The 14463-nt window shown below is 50.4% G+C and overlaps 1 protein-coding gene across 1 annotated transcript in view; it reads left to right on the top strand.

Annotated features, from left to right (window-relative positions):
- Positions 1–14463, top strand: part of FBN3 (fibrillin 3) — a 63267-nt gene that overhangs the window by 25749 nt on the left and 23055 nt on the right. Inside the window, exons 30-36 of the mRNA XM_075998389.1 lie at positions 721–843; positions 1082–1243; positions 2084–2152; positions 3952–4077; positions 8039–8164; positions 8563–8712; positions 10851–10922. Coding sequence (XP_075854504.1) covers positions 721–843; positions 1082–1243; positions 2084–2152; positions 3952–4077; positions 8039–8164; positions 8563–8712; positions 10851–10922 — 828 coding nt within the window. The remainder of the gene's footprint in view (positions 1–720; positions 844–1081; positions 1244–2083; positions 2153–3951; positions 4078–8038; positions 8165–8562; positions 8713–10850; positions 10923–14463) is intronic.

Here is a 14463-nt window from a genome sequence, read left to right as displayed (position 1 = left end):
CAGGAGTTCGAGGCTGCAGTGAGATATGATTGCACCACGGCACTCCAGCCTGGGCAACAGAGAGAGACCGTGTCTCTTAAATAAATAAATGAAAAAATAAATAAGGAAAGTCACGTCAGATAGCGTTTCTTTTTGTTTGTTTGTTTTTGGAGACAGAGTCTCACTTCTGTTGCCCAGGCTAGAGTGAGTGCCATGGCGTCAGCCTAGCTCACAGCAACCTCCAACTCCTGGGCTCAAACGATCCTCCTGCCTCAGCCTCCCGAGTAGCTGAGACTGCAGGCATGCGCCACCATGCCCGGCTAATTTTTTCTATCTATTTTTAGTTGGCCGATTAATTTCTTTCTATTTTTTTAGTAGAGACGGGGTCTCGCTCTTGCTCAGGCTGGTCTCCAACTCCTGACCTCGAGCGATCCTCCCGCCTCGGCCTCCCAGAGTGCTGGGATGACAGGCGTGAGCCGCCGCGCCCGGCCTCAGATAGCGTTTTAAAGGAGCAAAACTGCGCCAAGTAGGACAGAGCTGGGGGGCGGGGAGGATGGGGGTCAACGGGACGGAGCAGACTGGAGGCTCCCGTCCTCTGAGGTTTCTTCCCAGGGAAGGGCACCACCTCGTTGCCCCACAGTCCGGTGCCCGGGGGTGGCCCCGGGGTGAGGTCCGTGGCTGCCCAGGAGGGGGGGGGGGCGGAGGGAGTGCTCCCTGCTGGACGGCGCGTCCTCCCCGCAGACGTCAACGAGTGCGCGGACCCGGTGAGCTGCATCCACGGCCTGTGTGTCAACGTGCCCGGCAGCTACGTCTGCAGCTGCCCCCCGGATTTCCAGCTGAACCCCAGCGGGGTGGGCTGCGTGGGTGAGTCCGCGCGCGGCTCTGGCCGGCCGGGGGGCTCTGGGCTCAGCCGAGACGGCGCGGGCTGTGGTCCAGGTCATCTCAGCTGTCGCCCTGCTCCGACCCACCCGCTCCTGGCGAATGGGACGCGTGCGGGTCCTCGGCCACCTGTCGGGACGCGGCCTGGCGCTCGCTCACGCGCATGCGCAGCCGGGGTTTCGCATCCCCGGCTTTGCCAGCCGTCCCTTCCCGCCCCGTGCAGACACCCGGCTTGGAAACTGCTTCCTGGACGCGCACCCGCGCGGGGACGGCGGCACGTTCTGCAGCGCCGAGGTCGGAGCTGGCGTCACCCGAGCCTCCTGCTGCTGCTCCCTGGGCCGCGCCTGGGGCAACCCCTGCGAGCCGTGCCCGGTGGGCAACACCAGTGAGTCCCTGCGCGGGAGACGCGCGCGTGGGGACCCGAGCCACGCGGAGACCCCGGCGCTTGGGGCGTCCGTCCGTCATCTCTGCGAAGGGAGGACCTTAGGCGGCAGGGAAACAGAGCCCCAGGGAGGGAGAGGGGCTTGCATGCTCCCTGGCCGTTCTCCAAGGCTGCTTTCTGCAAATTCTTCTCTGTTTGTAGTCAGTCGATCACTTAGTCAGTCAACAAGCATGGAGAGCTCCTCTGTGCAGTGTGCCAGGGGCTGGGGACGCAGAGAAGGATGAGCCACAGACACCGAGCACTCTGTGCCTCACCCCCGAACCAGCAGTTTTAGGGCTGTGAGAGCAGATCTATCCTAAGGGTTTGTCTGAGGCGTAGCCATGGCTGCGAAGGAAGCTGTGGGGAAGAAGGGGATAAGACAAGGCTTCCCAGGGAAGGAGGCTTGAGTGAGGTTTTGAAGCATGAGTAGGAGTTTTCCCGGCAGAGGATGGGGGAAGGGTGTGCAATGCCGGGGGAACAGTATGTGCAAAGGCCTCAGGTGTGAAACAGGGAGGTGCGTGTCCACCTAGTCAGGTGTGTGCACGTGCGAACGTCCAGGGTCTTCTTTTCACGGGGGGAAACTTGCAGTCACACTAGGGTCCGGTTCGGGTCGGAAGGAATCATCCTCCGCCCTCCCCACACCCCAAGCCACGACCCTTCTGCTCACATGTTGAACGTGGTACAGTGAGGGATGGGGCCCACCCTGGAGCCCTTTCCAGGGGACGTCCCCTCCTCCACTCCCCCTAAGCTTTGCCCAGGGTTCCTGCCCCAGAGCCCCTCACCGGGGCCTGTTTCTCCCTGCAGCCGAGTACAGAACCCTGTGTCCGGGCGGCGAGGGTTTCCGGCCCAACCCCGTCACTGTCATTCTGGAAGGTGAGTGTCTGATGAACCGTCCATCCCTCCTCCCGCCTAGGGGCTGACGTTTCTCCCATCCGCGCCTCGCTGCGGTGCACAGTCCAGCAGCTCTTGGTGGGGAGGGGGCGCACCCTCCCGCCTGCAGACTGGGCAGCAGGACCAAACTGTGCTGTTAGTTTGTGTTGAATTTTTTTTTTATCTATTCTTCCATCCATTTCTTCCACTTGTTGGTTTATTGATCCCTCCTTGGATCCATCCATTCTTCTCTGCCCCATTCACCCATGCACGTATCTGTTTATCCACCCATCCATCCAACCTTCCTCCCTCTACCCATCCCTCCTTCTCCCCATACACCCCATCCCCCATCAACACATTCACCCATCTGCCCATCCATCCATGTATTCCTACTCACCTATCCATCTACCCACCCATCCATCTACCCATCCATCCATCCAGATACCCATCCATCCATCAAGATACCCGTACATCCATCAAATACCCATCCATCCATCCACTCATTCGCCCATGCACCACCCATCCCTTCACTCTTCTACCCATCCATCCATCCATCCATCTACTCACCCATCTATCCACTAATTCATCTTCTCATTCATTGATCCACTTTATTATTCCTCCATCCACTACTTTTAATATTCATCTATCCACCCACCGATCCATCCATTCATCCACCCATCCCTCCATCTATCCACGAACCTACCCATCCATCCACCCATCCACCCATCCATCCATCTATCTGCCCACCCATCCACTCACCCATCCACCCATCCATCCACCCACCCATCCAACCACCCACCTACCCATCCATCCATCCATCCATCCACCCACCTACTCATCCATCTATCCAATCATCTATCCACCCACCCACCCATCCATCAATGCATCCACCCACCCATCCATCCACCCATCCATCAATGCATCCACCCATCCATCCATCCACCCACCTACCCATCCATCCATCCAATCGTCTATCCACCCACCTACCCATCCATCCACCCATCCACCCACCCATCCATCCACCCACCTACCCACCCACCTACCCATCCATCCACCCATCCACCCATCCATCAATGCATCTACCCACACATCCATCCACCCACCTACCCATCCATCCATCCAATCATCTATCCACCCACCTACCCATCCATCCACCTACCCATCCACCCACCTAACCATCCACCCACCTACCCTACCCATCCATCTACCCATCCACTTACCCATCCATTCATTCAATCATCTATCCATTACACATCCACCTACCTATCCATCCACACACCTACCCATCCATCCACCCATCCATCCATCCACCCACCCATCCATCCACCCACCCATCCACCCACCCATCCATCCATCCACCCATCCATCCATGCATCCACCCACCTATCCATCCACCCACCTACCCACCCATCCATCCATCCAGTCATCTATCCACCCACCCACCCATCCATCCACCCATCCACCCACCTACCCATCCATCCACCCATCTATCCATCCTCCCATTCACTGTACCCATAGGGAGTGATGGAGGTTGGAGAAGACATTCCATCCAGAGGAAACTACAGGTGGATGGAAGGATGAACTAACAGATGAAAGGAAAAGAGCTGAACTTAGGATAACATTAACTCAAGAGAGTCTGGGTCCAGCTCCTTCAAGACAGACCCTCCGAATGTCCAACAGCCATGGGATAGCTTTTGGGGATCCTAGAGGGAGCCCCGGAGAGCCCAGGGCAGGGTGTAGGTGTCCCCCAAGTCCCCTGCAAGTTTTTAGCTTCCAAGCGTGGCTTCCTCCCTCCCTGACAGACATTGACGAGTGCCAGGAGCTGCCAGGGCTGTGCCAGGGGGGCGACTGCGTCAACACCTTCGGCAGCTTCCAGTGCGAGTGCCCAGCTGGCCACCACCTCCGTGAGGACACCCGCATCTGCGAGGGTGAGCGTGCACTCCGCCCAGACTGGGAGCGTCTCTCTCCTCCCCGTTGTCTGACCTCCGACCTCTGACCTCTGCCCCCCACCCAGTTAGAAGTGACCTGGCTTTGCAACCATGCCCTTTCTTTCATGAGCAAAAGCTGACCAAGTCCCAGAGCGAAGAGTGACAAGGAAAAGACAAGAGAAGAAACAGCCCCTCCTTCCCTTCAAGCTCCACTTACCCCGTCTCCCTGCTGGTCTTGTTTGAATATAATAGCGGTGACCAACGGCTAACGGTGTCTGGGACTGTGTGCCACCACCGTGCTGAGCCTCCTCTTCGTCATTCCTCCAGTCACCACAGTGGTTGCGCCATGAGGGATGTGTTCCTATCATGGTCCCATTTTTCAGATGTGGAAACTAAGGCTCAATGAAATGAAGTGACTCATCCAGAAGCACCAGCTGGCAAGTGGTATAGACGAGGCTCTCAGGCCGGCCATGCTGATCCTTGAGTCTGAGCTCCTTTAATGCGATATACCAAGTTTATTTATTCATTCCTGCACTCATTCATTAATTCGTCCGTCCATTTGTCCATCCTTTGTCCTCAATTTCAGCCAGTATTAACTGAGCACCCACACACACAGCCAGACACTGAAATCAGAGCAAGGACAACATTTCTTTTACGCTGAGCGATTTGTTTAGAAAATCAAGGAAATGGTGAAGGAAGAGAGAGAGATCTAAGATCTGAATATCAGTTTTCTTGGCCAGGTGCGGTGGCTCAAGCCTGTAATCCTCACACTCTGGGAGGCTGAAGAGGGAGGATTATTTGAGGTCAGGAGTTCAAGACCAGCCTGAGGAAAGAGTGAGACCCTGTCTCTACTAAAAGGAAAAAAAAATCAAAATGCTTGAATAATATCTCATCCTTTTCTGTCTCCTCTAACCCTTGGAACTTTGTTTGGGTTTAGTAACTCTTCTTTTCCTAAAAAGTGTAAAAAGTATAAAGTTGGGTTATTGTCTTGGATCTTTCTTCTTTTTTAATGGAAGCATTTACAGCTATACATTGCCCTCTGAGTACTGCTTTGACTGCACCCCATAGCTTTGGTATGTTGTGTTGCTGTTTTCATTCATCTCAAAGTATTTTTCAATTTCCTGTGTAATTTCTTCCTTGACCAATTGGTCAAAATGTGTTGTTTAATTTCCACATGCTTTTCCAGTTCTCTTCCTGTTATTGACTTTCAGTTTTATTCCATTGTGGTTAGAGAAGATACTTTGTATGATTTTTTAACGTTTTAAAATGTATTGAGACTTGTTTTGTGGCCTAATATATGATCTACTCTGGAGAATTTTCCATGGGCACTTGAGAAAATGTGTTGCTGGGTTGCATGTTCTATAGATGTCTGTAAGGTCTGGTTGGCTCATAGTGATGTTGTTGAAGTCCTCTGTTTTCTTGTTGATCTTTAGTTATTCTATCCATTATTGAAAGTGGGGTATTGAATTTTTCAACTATTATTGCACAGCTGTCTTTTCCCCTTCCTTTTTATTAGTTTTTGCATCATGTATTTTGGGGCTCTGTTCTTAGGTGCATATATGTGCATAATTGTTGTACCTTCTTTTTCTTTTCTTTTTTTCAGACAGAGTCTCACTCTGTTGCCTGGGCTGGAGTGCTGTGGCATCAGCCTAGCTCACAGCAACCTCAAACTCCTGGGCTCAAGCAGTCCTTCTGCCTCAGCCCCCCGAGTAGCTGGGAGTACAGGCATGCACCAGCATGCCCAGCTAATTTTTTCTATCTATCTATTTTTAGTTGGCCAATTAATTTCTTTCTATGTTTAGTAGAGACGGGGTCTCACTCTTGCTCATGCTGGTTTTGAACTCCTGACCTTGAGCGATCCACCAGCCTCAGCCTCCCAGAGTGCTAGGATTAGAGGCGTAAGACACCGCACCCGGCCTGTTATACCTTCTTGATGAATGATTATTCCATCAACATATAATGTCTTTTGTGTCTTACAGCAGTTTTGGACTTAAAGTCTGTTTTATCTGATATAGCAACATCAGCTCTCTTTTGGTTACTATTTGCTTGGAATATCTTTTTCTATGCTTTCAACTTATTTGTGTCTTTGGATCTCAACTGAGTCTCTTAAAAACAGCACATCTTTGGATCATATTTTTATTTTTTATCCATTCTATCAATCTCTGTCCTAATTCATTTACATAATTAATTACTAATAAAGAAGAACTTACTTTAAATATTTTACTATTTGTTTCCAATATGTGCTATATCTTTTTTGTTTCTCAATTCCTCCATTATTGCATTCCTTTTTTATCAATTGATTTTTTTTCTAGTGGACCTACTTGATTCTCCTCTTGTTTCTTTTTCTGTATTTTTTTAGTTTTTATCTTTGGATTACAATTAATACCTTAACTTTACAATGATCAATTTTGAATTAATATCAAGTTAGTTTAAATAATACACAACAGTTCTGCTTCCTGACAGCTCCATCCTTCCATTTTATGTTGTTATTGTCACAAATTGCATCTTTATACCTTGTGTGCCCATTAACGTATACTAATAACAATCATTTTGTGTATTCATCTTTTAAATCATACAGGAAAAAAAGTAGGAGTTACTATCCAAAAATGCAATACTCCTGGCTTTTATATATACCTACATAGCCACCTTTATCATTGTTTTTTCTTTTTCTTCTCTTTTTATTTATTTTTTTGTTCTCTATTTTTTTTATATAGCTTTGGGTTACTGTTTAGTGTCTTTTCATCCCATTTGGAAGACATAAACTCCCTCTGTTTTTGTTTATCTGGGATGATCTTAAATTCTCCTTCATTTCCAAAGGGTAGTTAGTTTTGCCAGATACAGAATTCTTGGTTGACAGTTTCTTTTTTTTTTTTTTCTTTCAGCACTTTAAATGTCATCCCACTGTTTTCTGGCTTCCATGGTCTCCGATGAGAAATTGGCTGTTAATCTTATCGAGGATCTTTTTTGTCGTGATGTGTTTGTTGCTTTTCTGTTACTACTTTTAAGATCCTCATGGCTGCTGTCACTCTGTGGGGTGGGGGGGGTGGCAGGCAGACACTTGAAGAGGCCACAGCACTCTCTTACCACAGTCCAGCAGCTTCTTGCTTCATAAGTCTTTCCCCCGTTGCTATAAGTTTTTGACTGGATTCCAGAGTTCCGCAAAAGTGGATCTTGTCGTTTTTTGGCAGCTCCAAGTAGTTCCTTTTGTGGAGGAACGGCGCTGTGGAGTTCCCTGGTCTGCTGTCTTTGGTGACATCACTCCTGGCATGCTAATATTCTGCCACCTGTTTTTTTGCACACTGGCTGAGAAAACTGGTTTACATCTTTTTAAAGTGTTTGAAAGGAGATCAAAAGAAGAATAACATTTTGTGGCCCGTGAAAATTACGTGGGATTCAAATTTCAGGATCCATAAATAAAGTTTTCTTGGAGCACAGCCAATCCCACAGTTCATTTACATACTGTCTGTGGCTGCTTTGGCGCTACAACAGAAGGTTGAATAATCATGACAGACACTGCAGTTTGGCTCACAGAACCAACGTAATCTGGCCTCTTATAGAACAAGCTTGCTGTCTCCAGACTATTGATCAGATTGAGAATCAACTTTTTTTTTTTTTTCAAAGAATACTTTTTACATAGGGCTCTTGCTTTCCGATCACATTCACAGTAGGAGGACAGGGTTGCTCCTTTCTTAGTGATAATAAATTGACTCATGGGCCTAGGTCATTATTTTTTTCTAATAGAAGTAATATCATAGTAAACTTTTTTTCCCACTTAATGCCACTTAAACTTTTTTTTCCCACTTAATTCCGTATCACTAAGATGTCTGTGCATTTTAAGCTGATGTTGGCGTGGAACTCAAGCCCCTGGTGAAATGGCTGCACTGGGCCTCAGGCGGGAAGTCATCCAGACAGTTCCTGGACACTGCCTACCTGTCCCCTTCCAACCCTTCCTCCCCTGCAGATATCGATGAATGCTCCACACGCCCGGGCATCTGTGGCCCCGGCACCTGCTACAACACCCTGGGCAACTACACTTGTGTCTGCCCTGCGGAGTACCTGCAAGTCAACGGTGGCAACAAGTGCATGGGTAGGAAGTGTGATGACACAGGGAAATGGCAGTTACGAAAGCCACACGAGGGTTTGGGAGAGAGTGCCGGAAGTCTCCAAGCCTTGGAAGAGCATAGAGAGGTGTGCTTGGGGGAGGAAAGAGAGGCAGAGTAAGCATGTTTGAATTGCTGATATGTGGTAGTGAACAAGGCTGCAGGACCCAGGAGCCCAGGACTGCCATGAGCAGTTGCCCAGGTTGTGCACTGCCCAAAAAACCCCACCAAAACCTGAATAGCATTCCCCGAATGTATTGTGGGGGGAGACATCAAGCCAGTAATTTTCAAATGGATCCATGAATGTGTTCCCATATGTTTTGGCTTTCTCTTCCTCTGACTTAGGCGGCCTTACCCACAGTCTTCCCCCTAACTCCAACTGCAGATTTGAGGAAGAGCGTCTGCTTCCGGCAGTATAACGGCACATGTCAGAATGAGCTGGCGTTCAACCTGACCCGGAAGATGTGCTGCTGCTCCTACGACATCGGCCAGGCCTGGAACAGACCCTGCGAGGCCTGCCCCTCCCCCGCCAGCCGTGAGTTCTTCCCAGCCTGGCCCTTCCCTGGCGGGATGGAGGCACAGTGCGCTGGGGGCTCCTAGACTAATCTGCCGTGTCCTGACGACAGCTGAAGAGTCAGAGTTACATGCCCGTGCGTGGAAAGCGACACTTTAGGGTGGGCAAGGCAATGGCAACTTTTCTTCCATTTTGCAGATTTTGAGAATTCAGGGTGGAGCTTTCATTGGTGGGGAAAGACCCTCCAAGACTCACAGGGCTAGCTGGAGGTGGGGGGAAGGAGGGGGGCGGTGAATGCCCCAGGGACAGGGAGGAAAGCACAGCTCGTTAGGGAAACCAGGGACCCCCACCCCACCCCACCCCGGGCTGAGAAAGGGGCAGATTCAGGGAAGCTCCGAGGCAGATTGGAACCCTGGTGAGAACATCGGTGAGGCTGAGGGAGGCTGTTCCAGGCGAGGGAACAGCAGAAGCGAAAGCTTGGAGGCAGGACTGAGCAGGGCATGGTGGCAGCTGGGATGACACCTGTTGGAACGATCTAGCAGCCAGCCCAGGTACCTGAAGGAGCTGCAGGAGCTCGGAGCCGTCAGAAGGGGGCCACCCGGGGTTTCCAGCCATGTTTGTTTCCCGGGGCTGCCGCAACTAATTACTGCTAACGGGGTGGCTTTAAAGACCAGAAATCCGGCTAGGTGCGGTGGCTCACGCCTGTGATCCCAGCGCTTTGGGAGACTGAGGCGGGTGGGTGGCTTGAATCCGGGAGTTCAAGACCAGCCTGGACAACATAGCAAGACCCCGTTGCCTACAAGAAAAATGGGTGTGGTGGCACGTACCTGTAGTCCTAGCTACTTGGGAGGCTGAAATGAGAGGATGGGTAAGCCCAGGAGTTTGAGGTTGCAGTGAGCTATGATCATGTCCCTGCACTCCAGCCTGGGCCAGAAAGTGATGCTCTATCTCTTAAAAGAAAACACACACACACACACAAAACCCCAGAAATTAAGCCTTCCTTGCCTTTTTGTGGCTTCTAGTGGCTCTAGGTGTCCTTTGGCCTGCCTCGGCTCATATCCACATGGCTTCCATCTCTGCCTTTGTCCTCACTTTTGGCTCTGCTCCCAGTGTCTCTCTGTGTCCTCTTGTCCTGCCACCAGTCACTGGATTTAGGGCCCACCCCACTCCGGGACAGCCTCATCTGGGCATGGTTACATCTGCAGAGACTTCGTGCCCAGATGAGGTGGCATTCAGAGGTTCCAAGTGGACGTGGACCTTTGGGTGGGACACGCTGCTCCCCCCAGCGCACGGCCTGCCGGGGAGGGGTCTGCACGCGGCCCCTTCCCATCTCGGGGTTGGCGGGACAGACCAGATGTCGCCCACGGGGTCCGTGCTGTGACTTAGGTGACTGCCCTCTCTCGTGCCTTGAATCCGAGATTCGGGCAGGGTATGTCGAGGCGGAAGTCCGCGCCAGCACGGGACTGGTGTGGGCCAGGGCAGGGGCCTGGGAAGAGGTGGCAGAGGTGACGCGGACCACACGCCTGCTCATGTCTGCTAGGTGGGCCCAGGGACACCTGCCCAGCCTGGGGACCGTGTCAGGCAGGTGACATCTGTAGCAGAGTGTCCTTGGAGAGTGTATTGCTCAGGATGACAGCAGGGTGACAACATCCACTGCCCAGGGCCAGAGTGGCCGGTCAGAGGGTGGCCCTTACTGGCTGCCCAGAGTCTGCAGGTTTTGCAGGGGCTTCATGGGGCAGGCGAGGGGGGAAAGGGGTCTCGAAGGAATGGCAGGTGCGAAGGTGTGGCCACAGGGCGGAACGGGTCGCATGTGGTCGCACAGCACGCAGGTGCAGCGGGAGCTCAGGCGTCCCTGTCGGAAGGAAGATGGGGACAGGTGGGAAGGGTCTGGGGTCTAAACTGAAGAGGCTGCAGTGGGCGTGGCTGGTGGCGTCCAGACAGAGAAGGGACAGCAGAGGTCCCGTCCCCGTGTTGGAAAATCACACTGCGCAGGGGAGTGGCAGCTTTGGTGGAAGGATGGCCACCAAAGATGGCCAAGGGACCCGTTAGAGGTGGCTGGGTGCAGGCTGGGCCTCCAGGGATGATGGGGTGTCCCCTTGGGGAGGGTGGCGGGCGCCGGGCTCGCCGCCCCAGACCCAGCCCTGGTCCCCTTTGCACAGCCGACTACCAGGCCCTGTGCGGGAGCCCGGCACCCGGCTTTGTCACTGACGTCCTCACGGGGAGGCCCCTCGGTGAGTGTGCGCCCCCCCCCCCCGCCGGTCCCGCTCCCCTCCCCTCACCCCTCCCCCGCCTCCAACTCCCCAGGAATCCTGACCCCCTCCCAAACTTCCTGCCTTTACAAACAGTGAGAGTGTTTTTATTAAATTGTTATTCTCTTTTTAAGTGATGGTAAAATAGACACGACATGCAATTTACCATTTTAACCATTTTTAAGTGCACTGCTTTTTTTTTTTTTTTTTTTGAGACAGAGTCTCACTTTGTTGCCCAGGCTAGAGTGAGTGCCATGGCATCAGCCTGGCTCACAGCAACCTCAAACTCCGGGGCTCAGCGATCCTACTGCCTCAGCCTCCTGAGTAGCTGGGACTACAGGCATGTGCCACCATGCCCGGCTAATTTTTTGTATATATATTTTTAGTTGGTCAATTAATTTATTTCTATTTTTGGTAGAGACAGGGTCTCGCTCAGGCTGGTTTCGAACTCCTGACCTTGAGCAATCCGCCCGCCTCAGCCTCCCAAAGTGCTAGGATTACAGGCGTGAGCCACCACGCCCGGCCTTAAGTGCACTGCTTTTTTTTTTTTTTTTTTTGAGACAGAGTCTCGCTGTGTTGCCCAGGCTAGAGTGAGTGCCGTGGTGTTAGCCTAGCTCACAGCAACCTCAAACTCCTGGGCTCAAGCAATCCTCCTGCCTCAGCCTCCAGAGTAGCTGGGACTACAGGCATGCGCCACCATGCCCGGCTAATTTTTTCTCTATATATTAATTGGCCAATTAATTTCTATTTATAGTAGAGACGGGGTCTTGCTCTTGCTCAGGCTGGTTTTGAACTCCTGACCTCGAGCAATCTGCCCGACTCGGCCTCCCAGAGTGCTAGGATTACAGACGTGAGCCACCACGCCCGGCTAAGTGCACTGCTTTTAAGTGGCGTTAAGTACATGCACGTGGTTGTGCAGCCGTCACCGCCCTCCGTGTCCAGAACTTTCTCGTCTTCCCAAACTGACGCTCTGTCCCCATGAAACACTCACTCCCCGCGCCCCTCCCCAGTCCCTGGCCCCCACCACCCACTTCCCGTCTCCGTGACTCTAGGGACCTCCTGTGAGTGGAATCCCACGGGATTTGTCCCTCTGTGACTGGCTTATGTCACTGAGGATAATGTCCCCCGGGTGCGCCCATGTTGTGACAGGTGTCAGAGCGCTCCCTGTGTAAGTTAAGGTTTCGGGCCGGGCACGGTGGCTCATGCCTGTAATCCCAGCACTTTGGGAGGCTGAGGCTGGAGGGTCACTTGAGGCCAGGAGTTCCAGACCAGCCTGGGCAACATAGCAAGACCTTGTCTCTAAACTAATTAACTAAATAAATAATAGAAAAATTAGCTGATGATGGTGGTGTGAACCTGTAGTCCCAGCTACTCGGGAGGCTGAGGCAGGAGGATGGCTTGAGCCCAGGAGTTGGAGGCTGTAGTGAGCTACAATGGAGCCACTGCTCTCCAGCCTGGGTGACAGAGTAAGACTCCGTCTCAAAACAAAAAACCCTACATGGTTTTGTACAATTTAACACCTGCATGTCAAATTTCAACTGTGCAGAGTTTAATTGATAAACCCATTTTCAGCTGTTTTAATCCCACGGATGTATTCTTATTTCAAAAAATAATCAGAACCTGGCAGGTAAAACTCACCTCCCAGTTACCGCCTCTGACTTGTTCCCCTTCCCCTCTCTAGAGGTTTCCATGCTTTATGCCTAGAATATTTCTTTTGTTGTTTTTATAAAAGACCACATCACTTATAAAGACACCTCGAGACCGGGCGTGGTGGCTCACACCCGTAATCCTAGCTCTCTGGGAGGCTGAGACGGGCAGATTGTTCAAGGTCAGGAGTTCGAAACCAGCCTGAGCAAGAGCGAGACCCCGTCTCTACTATAAATAGAAAGAAATTAATTGGCCAACTAATATATATACAAAAAATTAGCCAGGCATGGTGGCACATGTGTGTAGTCCCAGCTACTCTGGAGGCTGAGGCAGGAGGATCGGTTGAGCCCAGGAGTCTGAGGTTGCTGTGAGCTAGGCTGACGCCATGGCACTCACTCTAGCCTGGGCAACACAGTGAGACTCTGTCTCAAAAAAAAAAAAAAAAAAAGACACCTAGAGTATTTCTTTCTAGTTTTTTCTTCATGTGTTATACACAATTACCACCACTGCAAACATATGGCATTATTTTCTGAGAGTTTTACATCAATTATATGATACCCAACATATTCATCTGAAACTTGCTTTTTTTTTTTTTGCCCAAAATGTATCTTGAAGAACTGGCTAGGTTACTGTTTGTGGCGTGGCCTCACTTTTTGCCTCACTTTCCAGTATTCCTTGGCGTGGATGCGTCCCAGGTCTAGGCGAGTCCCCCACTGGTGGACACTTAGGTTGTGCATGTGTGTGCGTGCATGTGCACACACATGTTATATATAAAACATGTGCACACATGTTTTATATAAAACATGTATATAAAACATGTGCACACGTGTTATATATAAAACATGTGCACAGATGTTATATAAAAATGTGCACAGATGTTATATAAAACATGTGCACACATGTTTTATATATGTTTTATATAAAACATGTTGTATAAATCATGTGCACACATGTTATATATTAACATGTGTGTCCTATATTAACACACATGTTATATATTAACATGTGTGTTATATATAACATTTATATATATTTTATATATAAAACATGTTATATAAAACATGTGCACACACGTGTTATATATAAAACATGTGCACACACGTGTTATATATAAAACATGTGCACACACATGTTATATATAAATAGCTACACATAGCTATTTACATATAACAGCTTTATTGAGATATAATTAACAGCTTGAGATATAATTAACAGCTGAGATATATATATAACAGCTTTATTGAGATATAATTCTCATATCATACATTTCATCCATTTAAAATGCCCAACTCAGTGGTTTTTAGTGTATCCACAGAGTTGTGCAACCATCACCTTGATCTGAGGTCAGGACATTTTGACCACTCACAAAGAAACCCTGTCCCTGTGAGCAGTCACACCCTCCCCCCACGCCCAGCCCCTAGCAACCGCTCAACGACTGTCTGTTCCTATGGATTTGCCGTTTCCTATACACGGAGTCACACCATATTTGTTTTTTGTTTTGTTTTGTTTTGTTTTGAGACAGAGACTCACTCTGTTGCCCGGGCTAGAGTACCGTGGCGTCAGCCTAGCTCACAGCAACCTCAAACTCCTGGGCTCAAGCAATCCTCCTGCCTCAGCCTCCCCAGTAGCTCGGACTACAGGCATGCGCCACTATGCCTGGCTAATTTTTTCTATATGTGTTTTTTAGTTGGCCAATTACTTTCTATTTTTTTAGTAGAGACGGGGTCTTGCTCTTGCTCAGGCTTGTTTCAAACTCCTGACCTCAAGCGATCCTCCCGCCTCGGCCTCCCAGAGTGCTGGGATTACAGGCATGAGCCACTGTGCCCGGCCAATATTTGTTGTGGTTTTTTTTTTTTTTATTTCGGCATATTATGGG

This window comes from Microcebus murinus, chromosome 27 (assembly GCF_040939455.1).
Source record: "Microcebus murinus isolate Inina chromosome 27, M.murinus_Inina_mat1.0, whole genome shotgun sequence".
Taxonomy (NCBI): Eukaryota; Metazoa; Chordata; class Mammalia; order Primates; family Cheirogaleidae; genus Microcebus; species Microcebus murinus.
The sequence above is the reverse complement of the archived record's forward strand: the minus strand, read 5'-3'. Positions and strand labels throughout refer to the sequence as shown.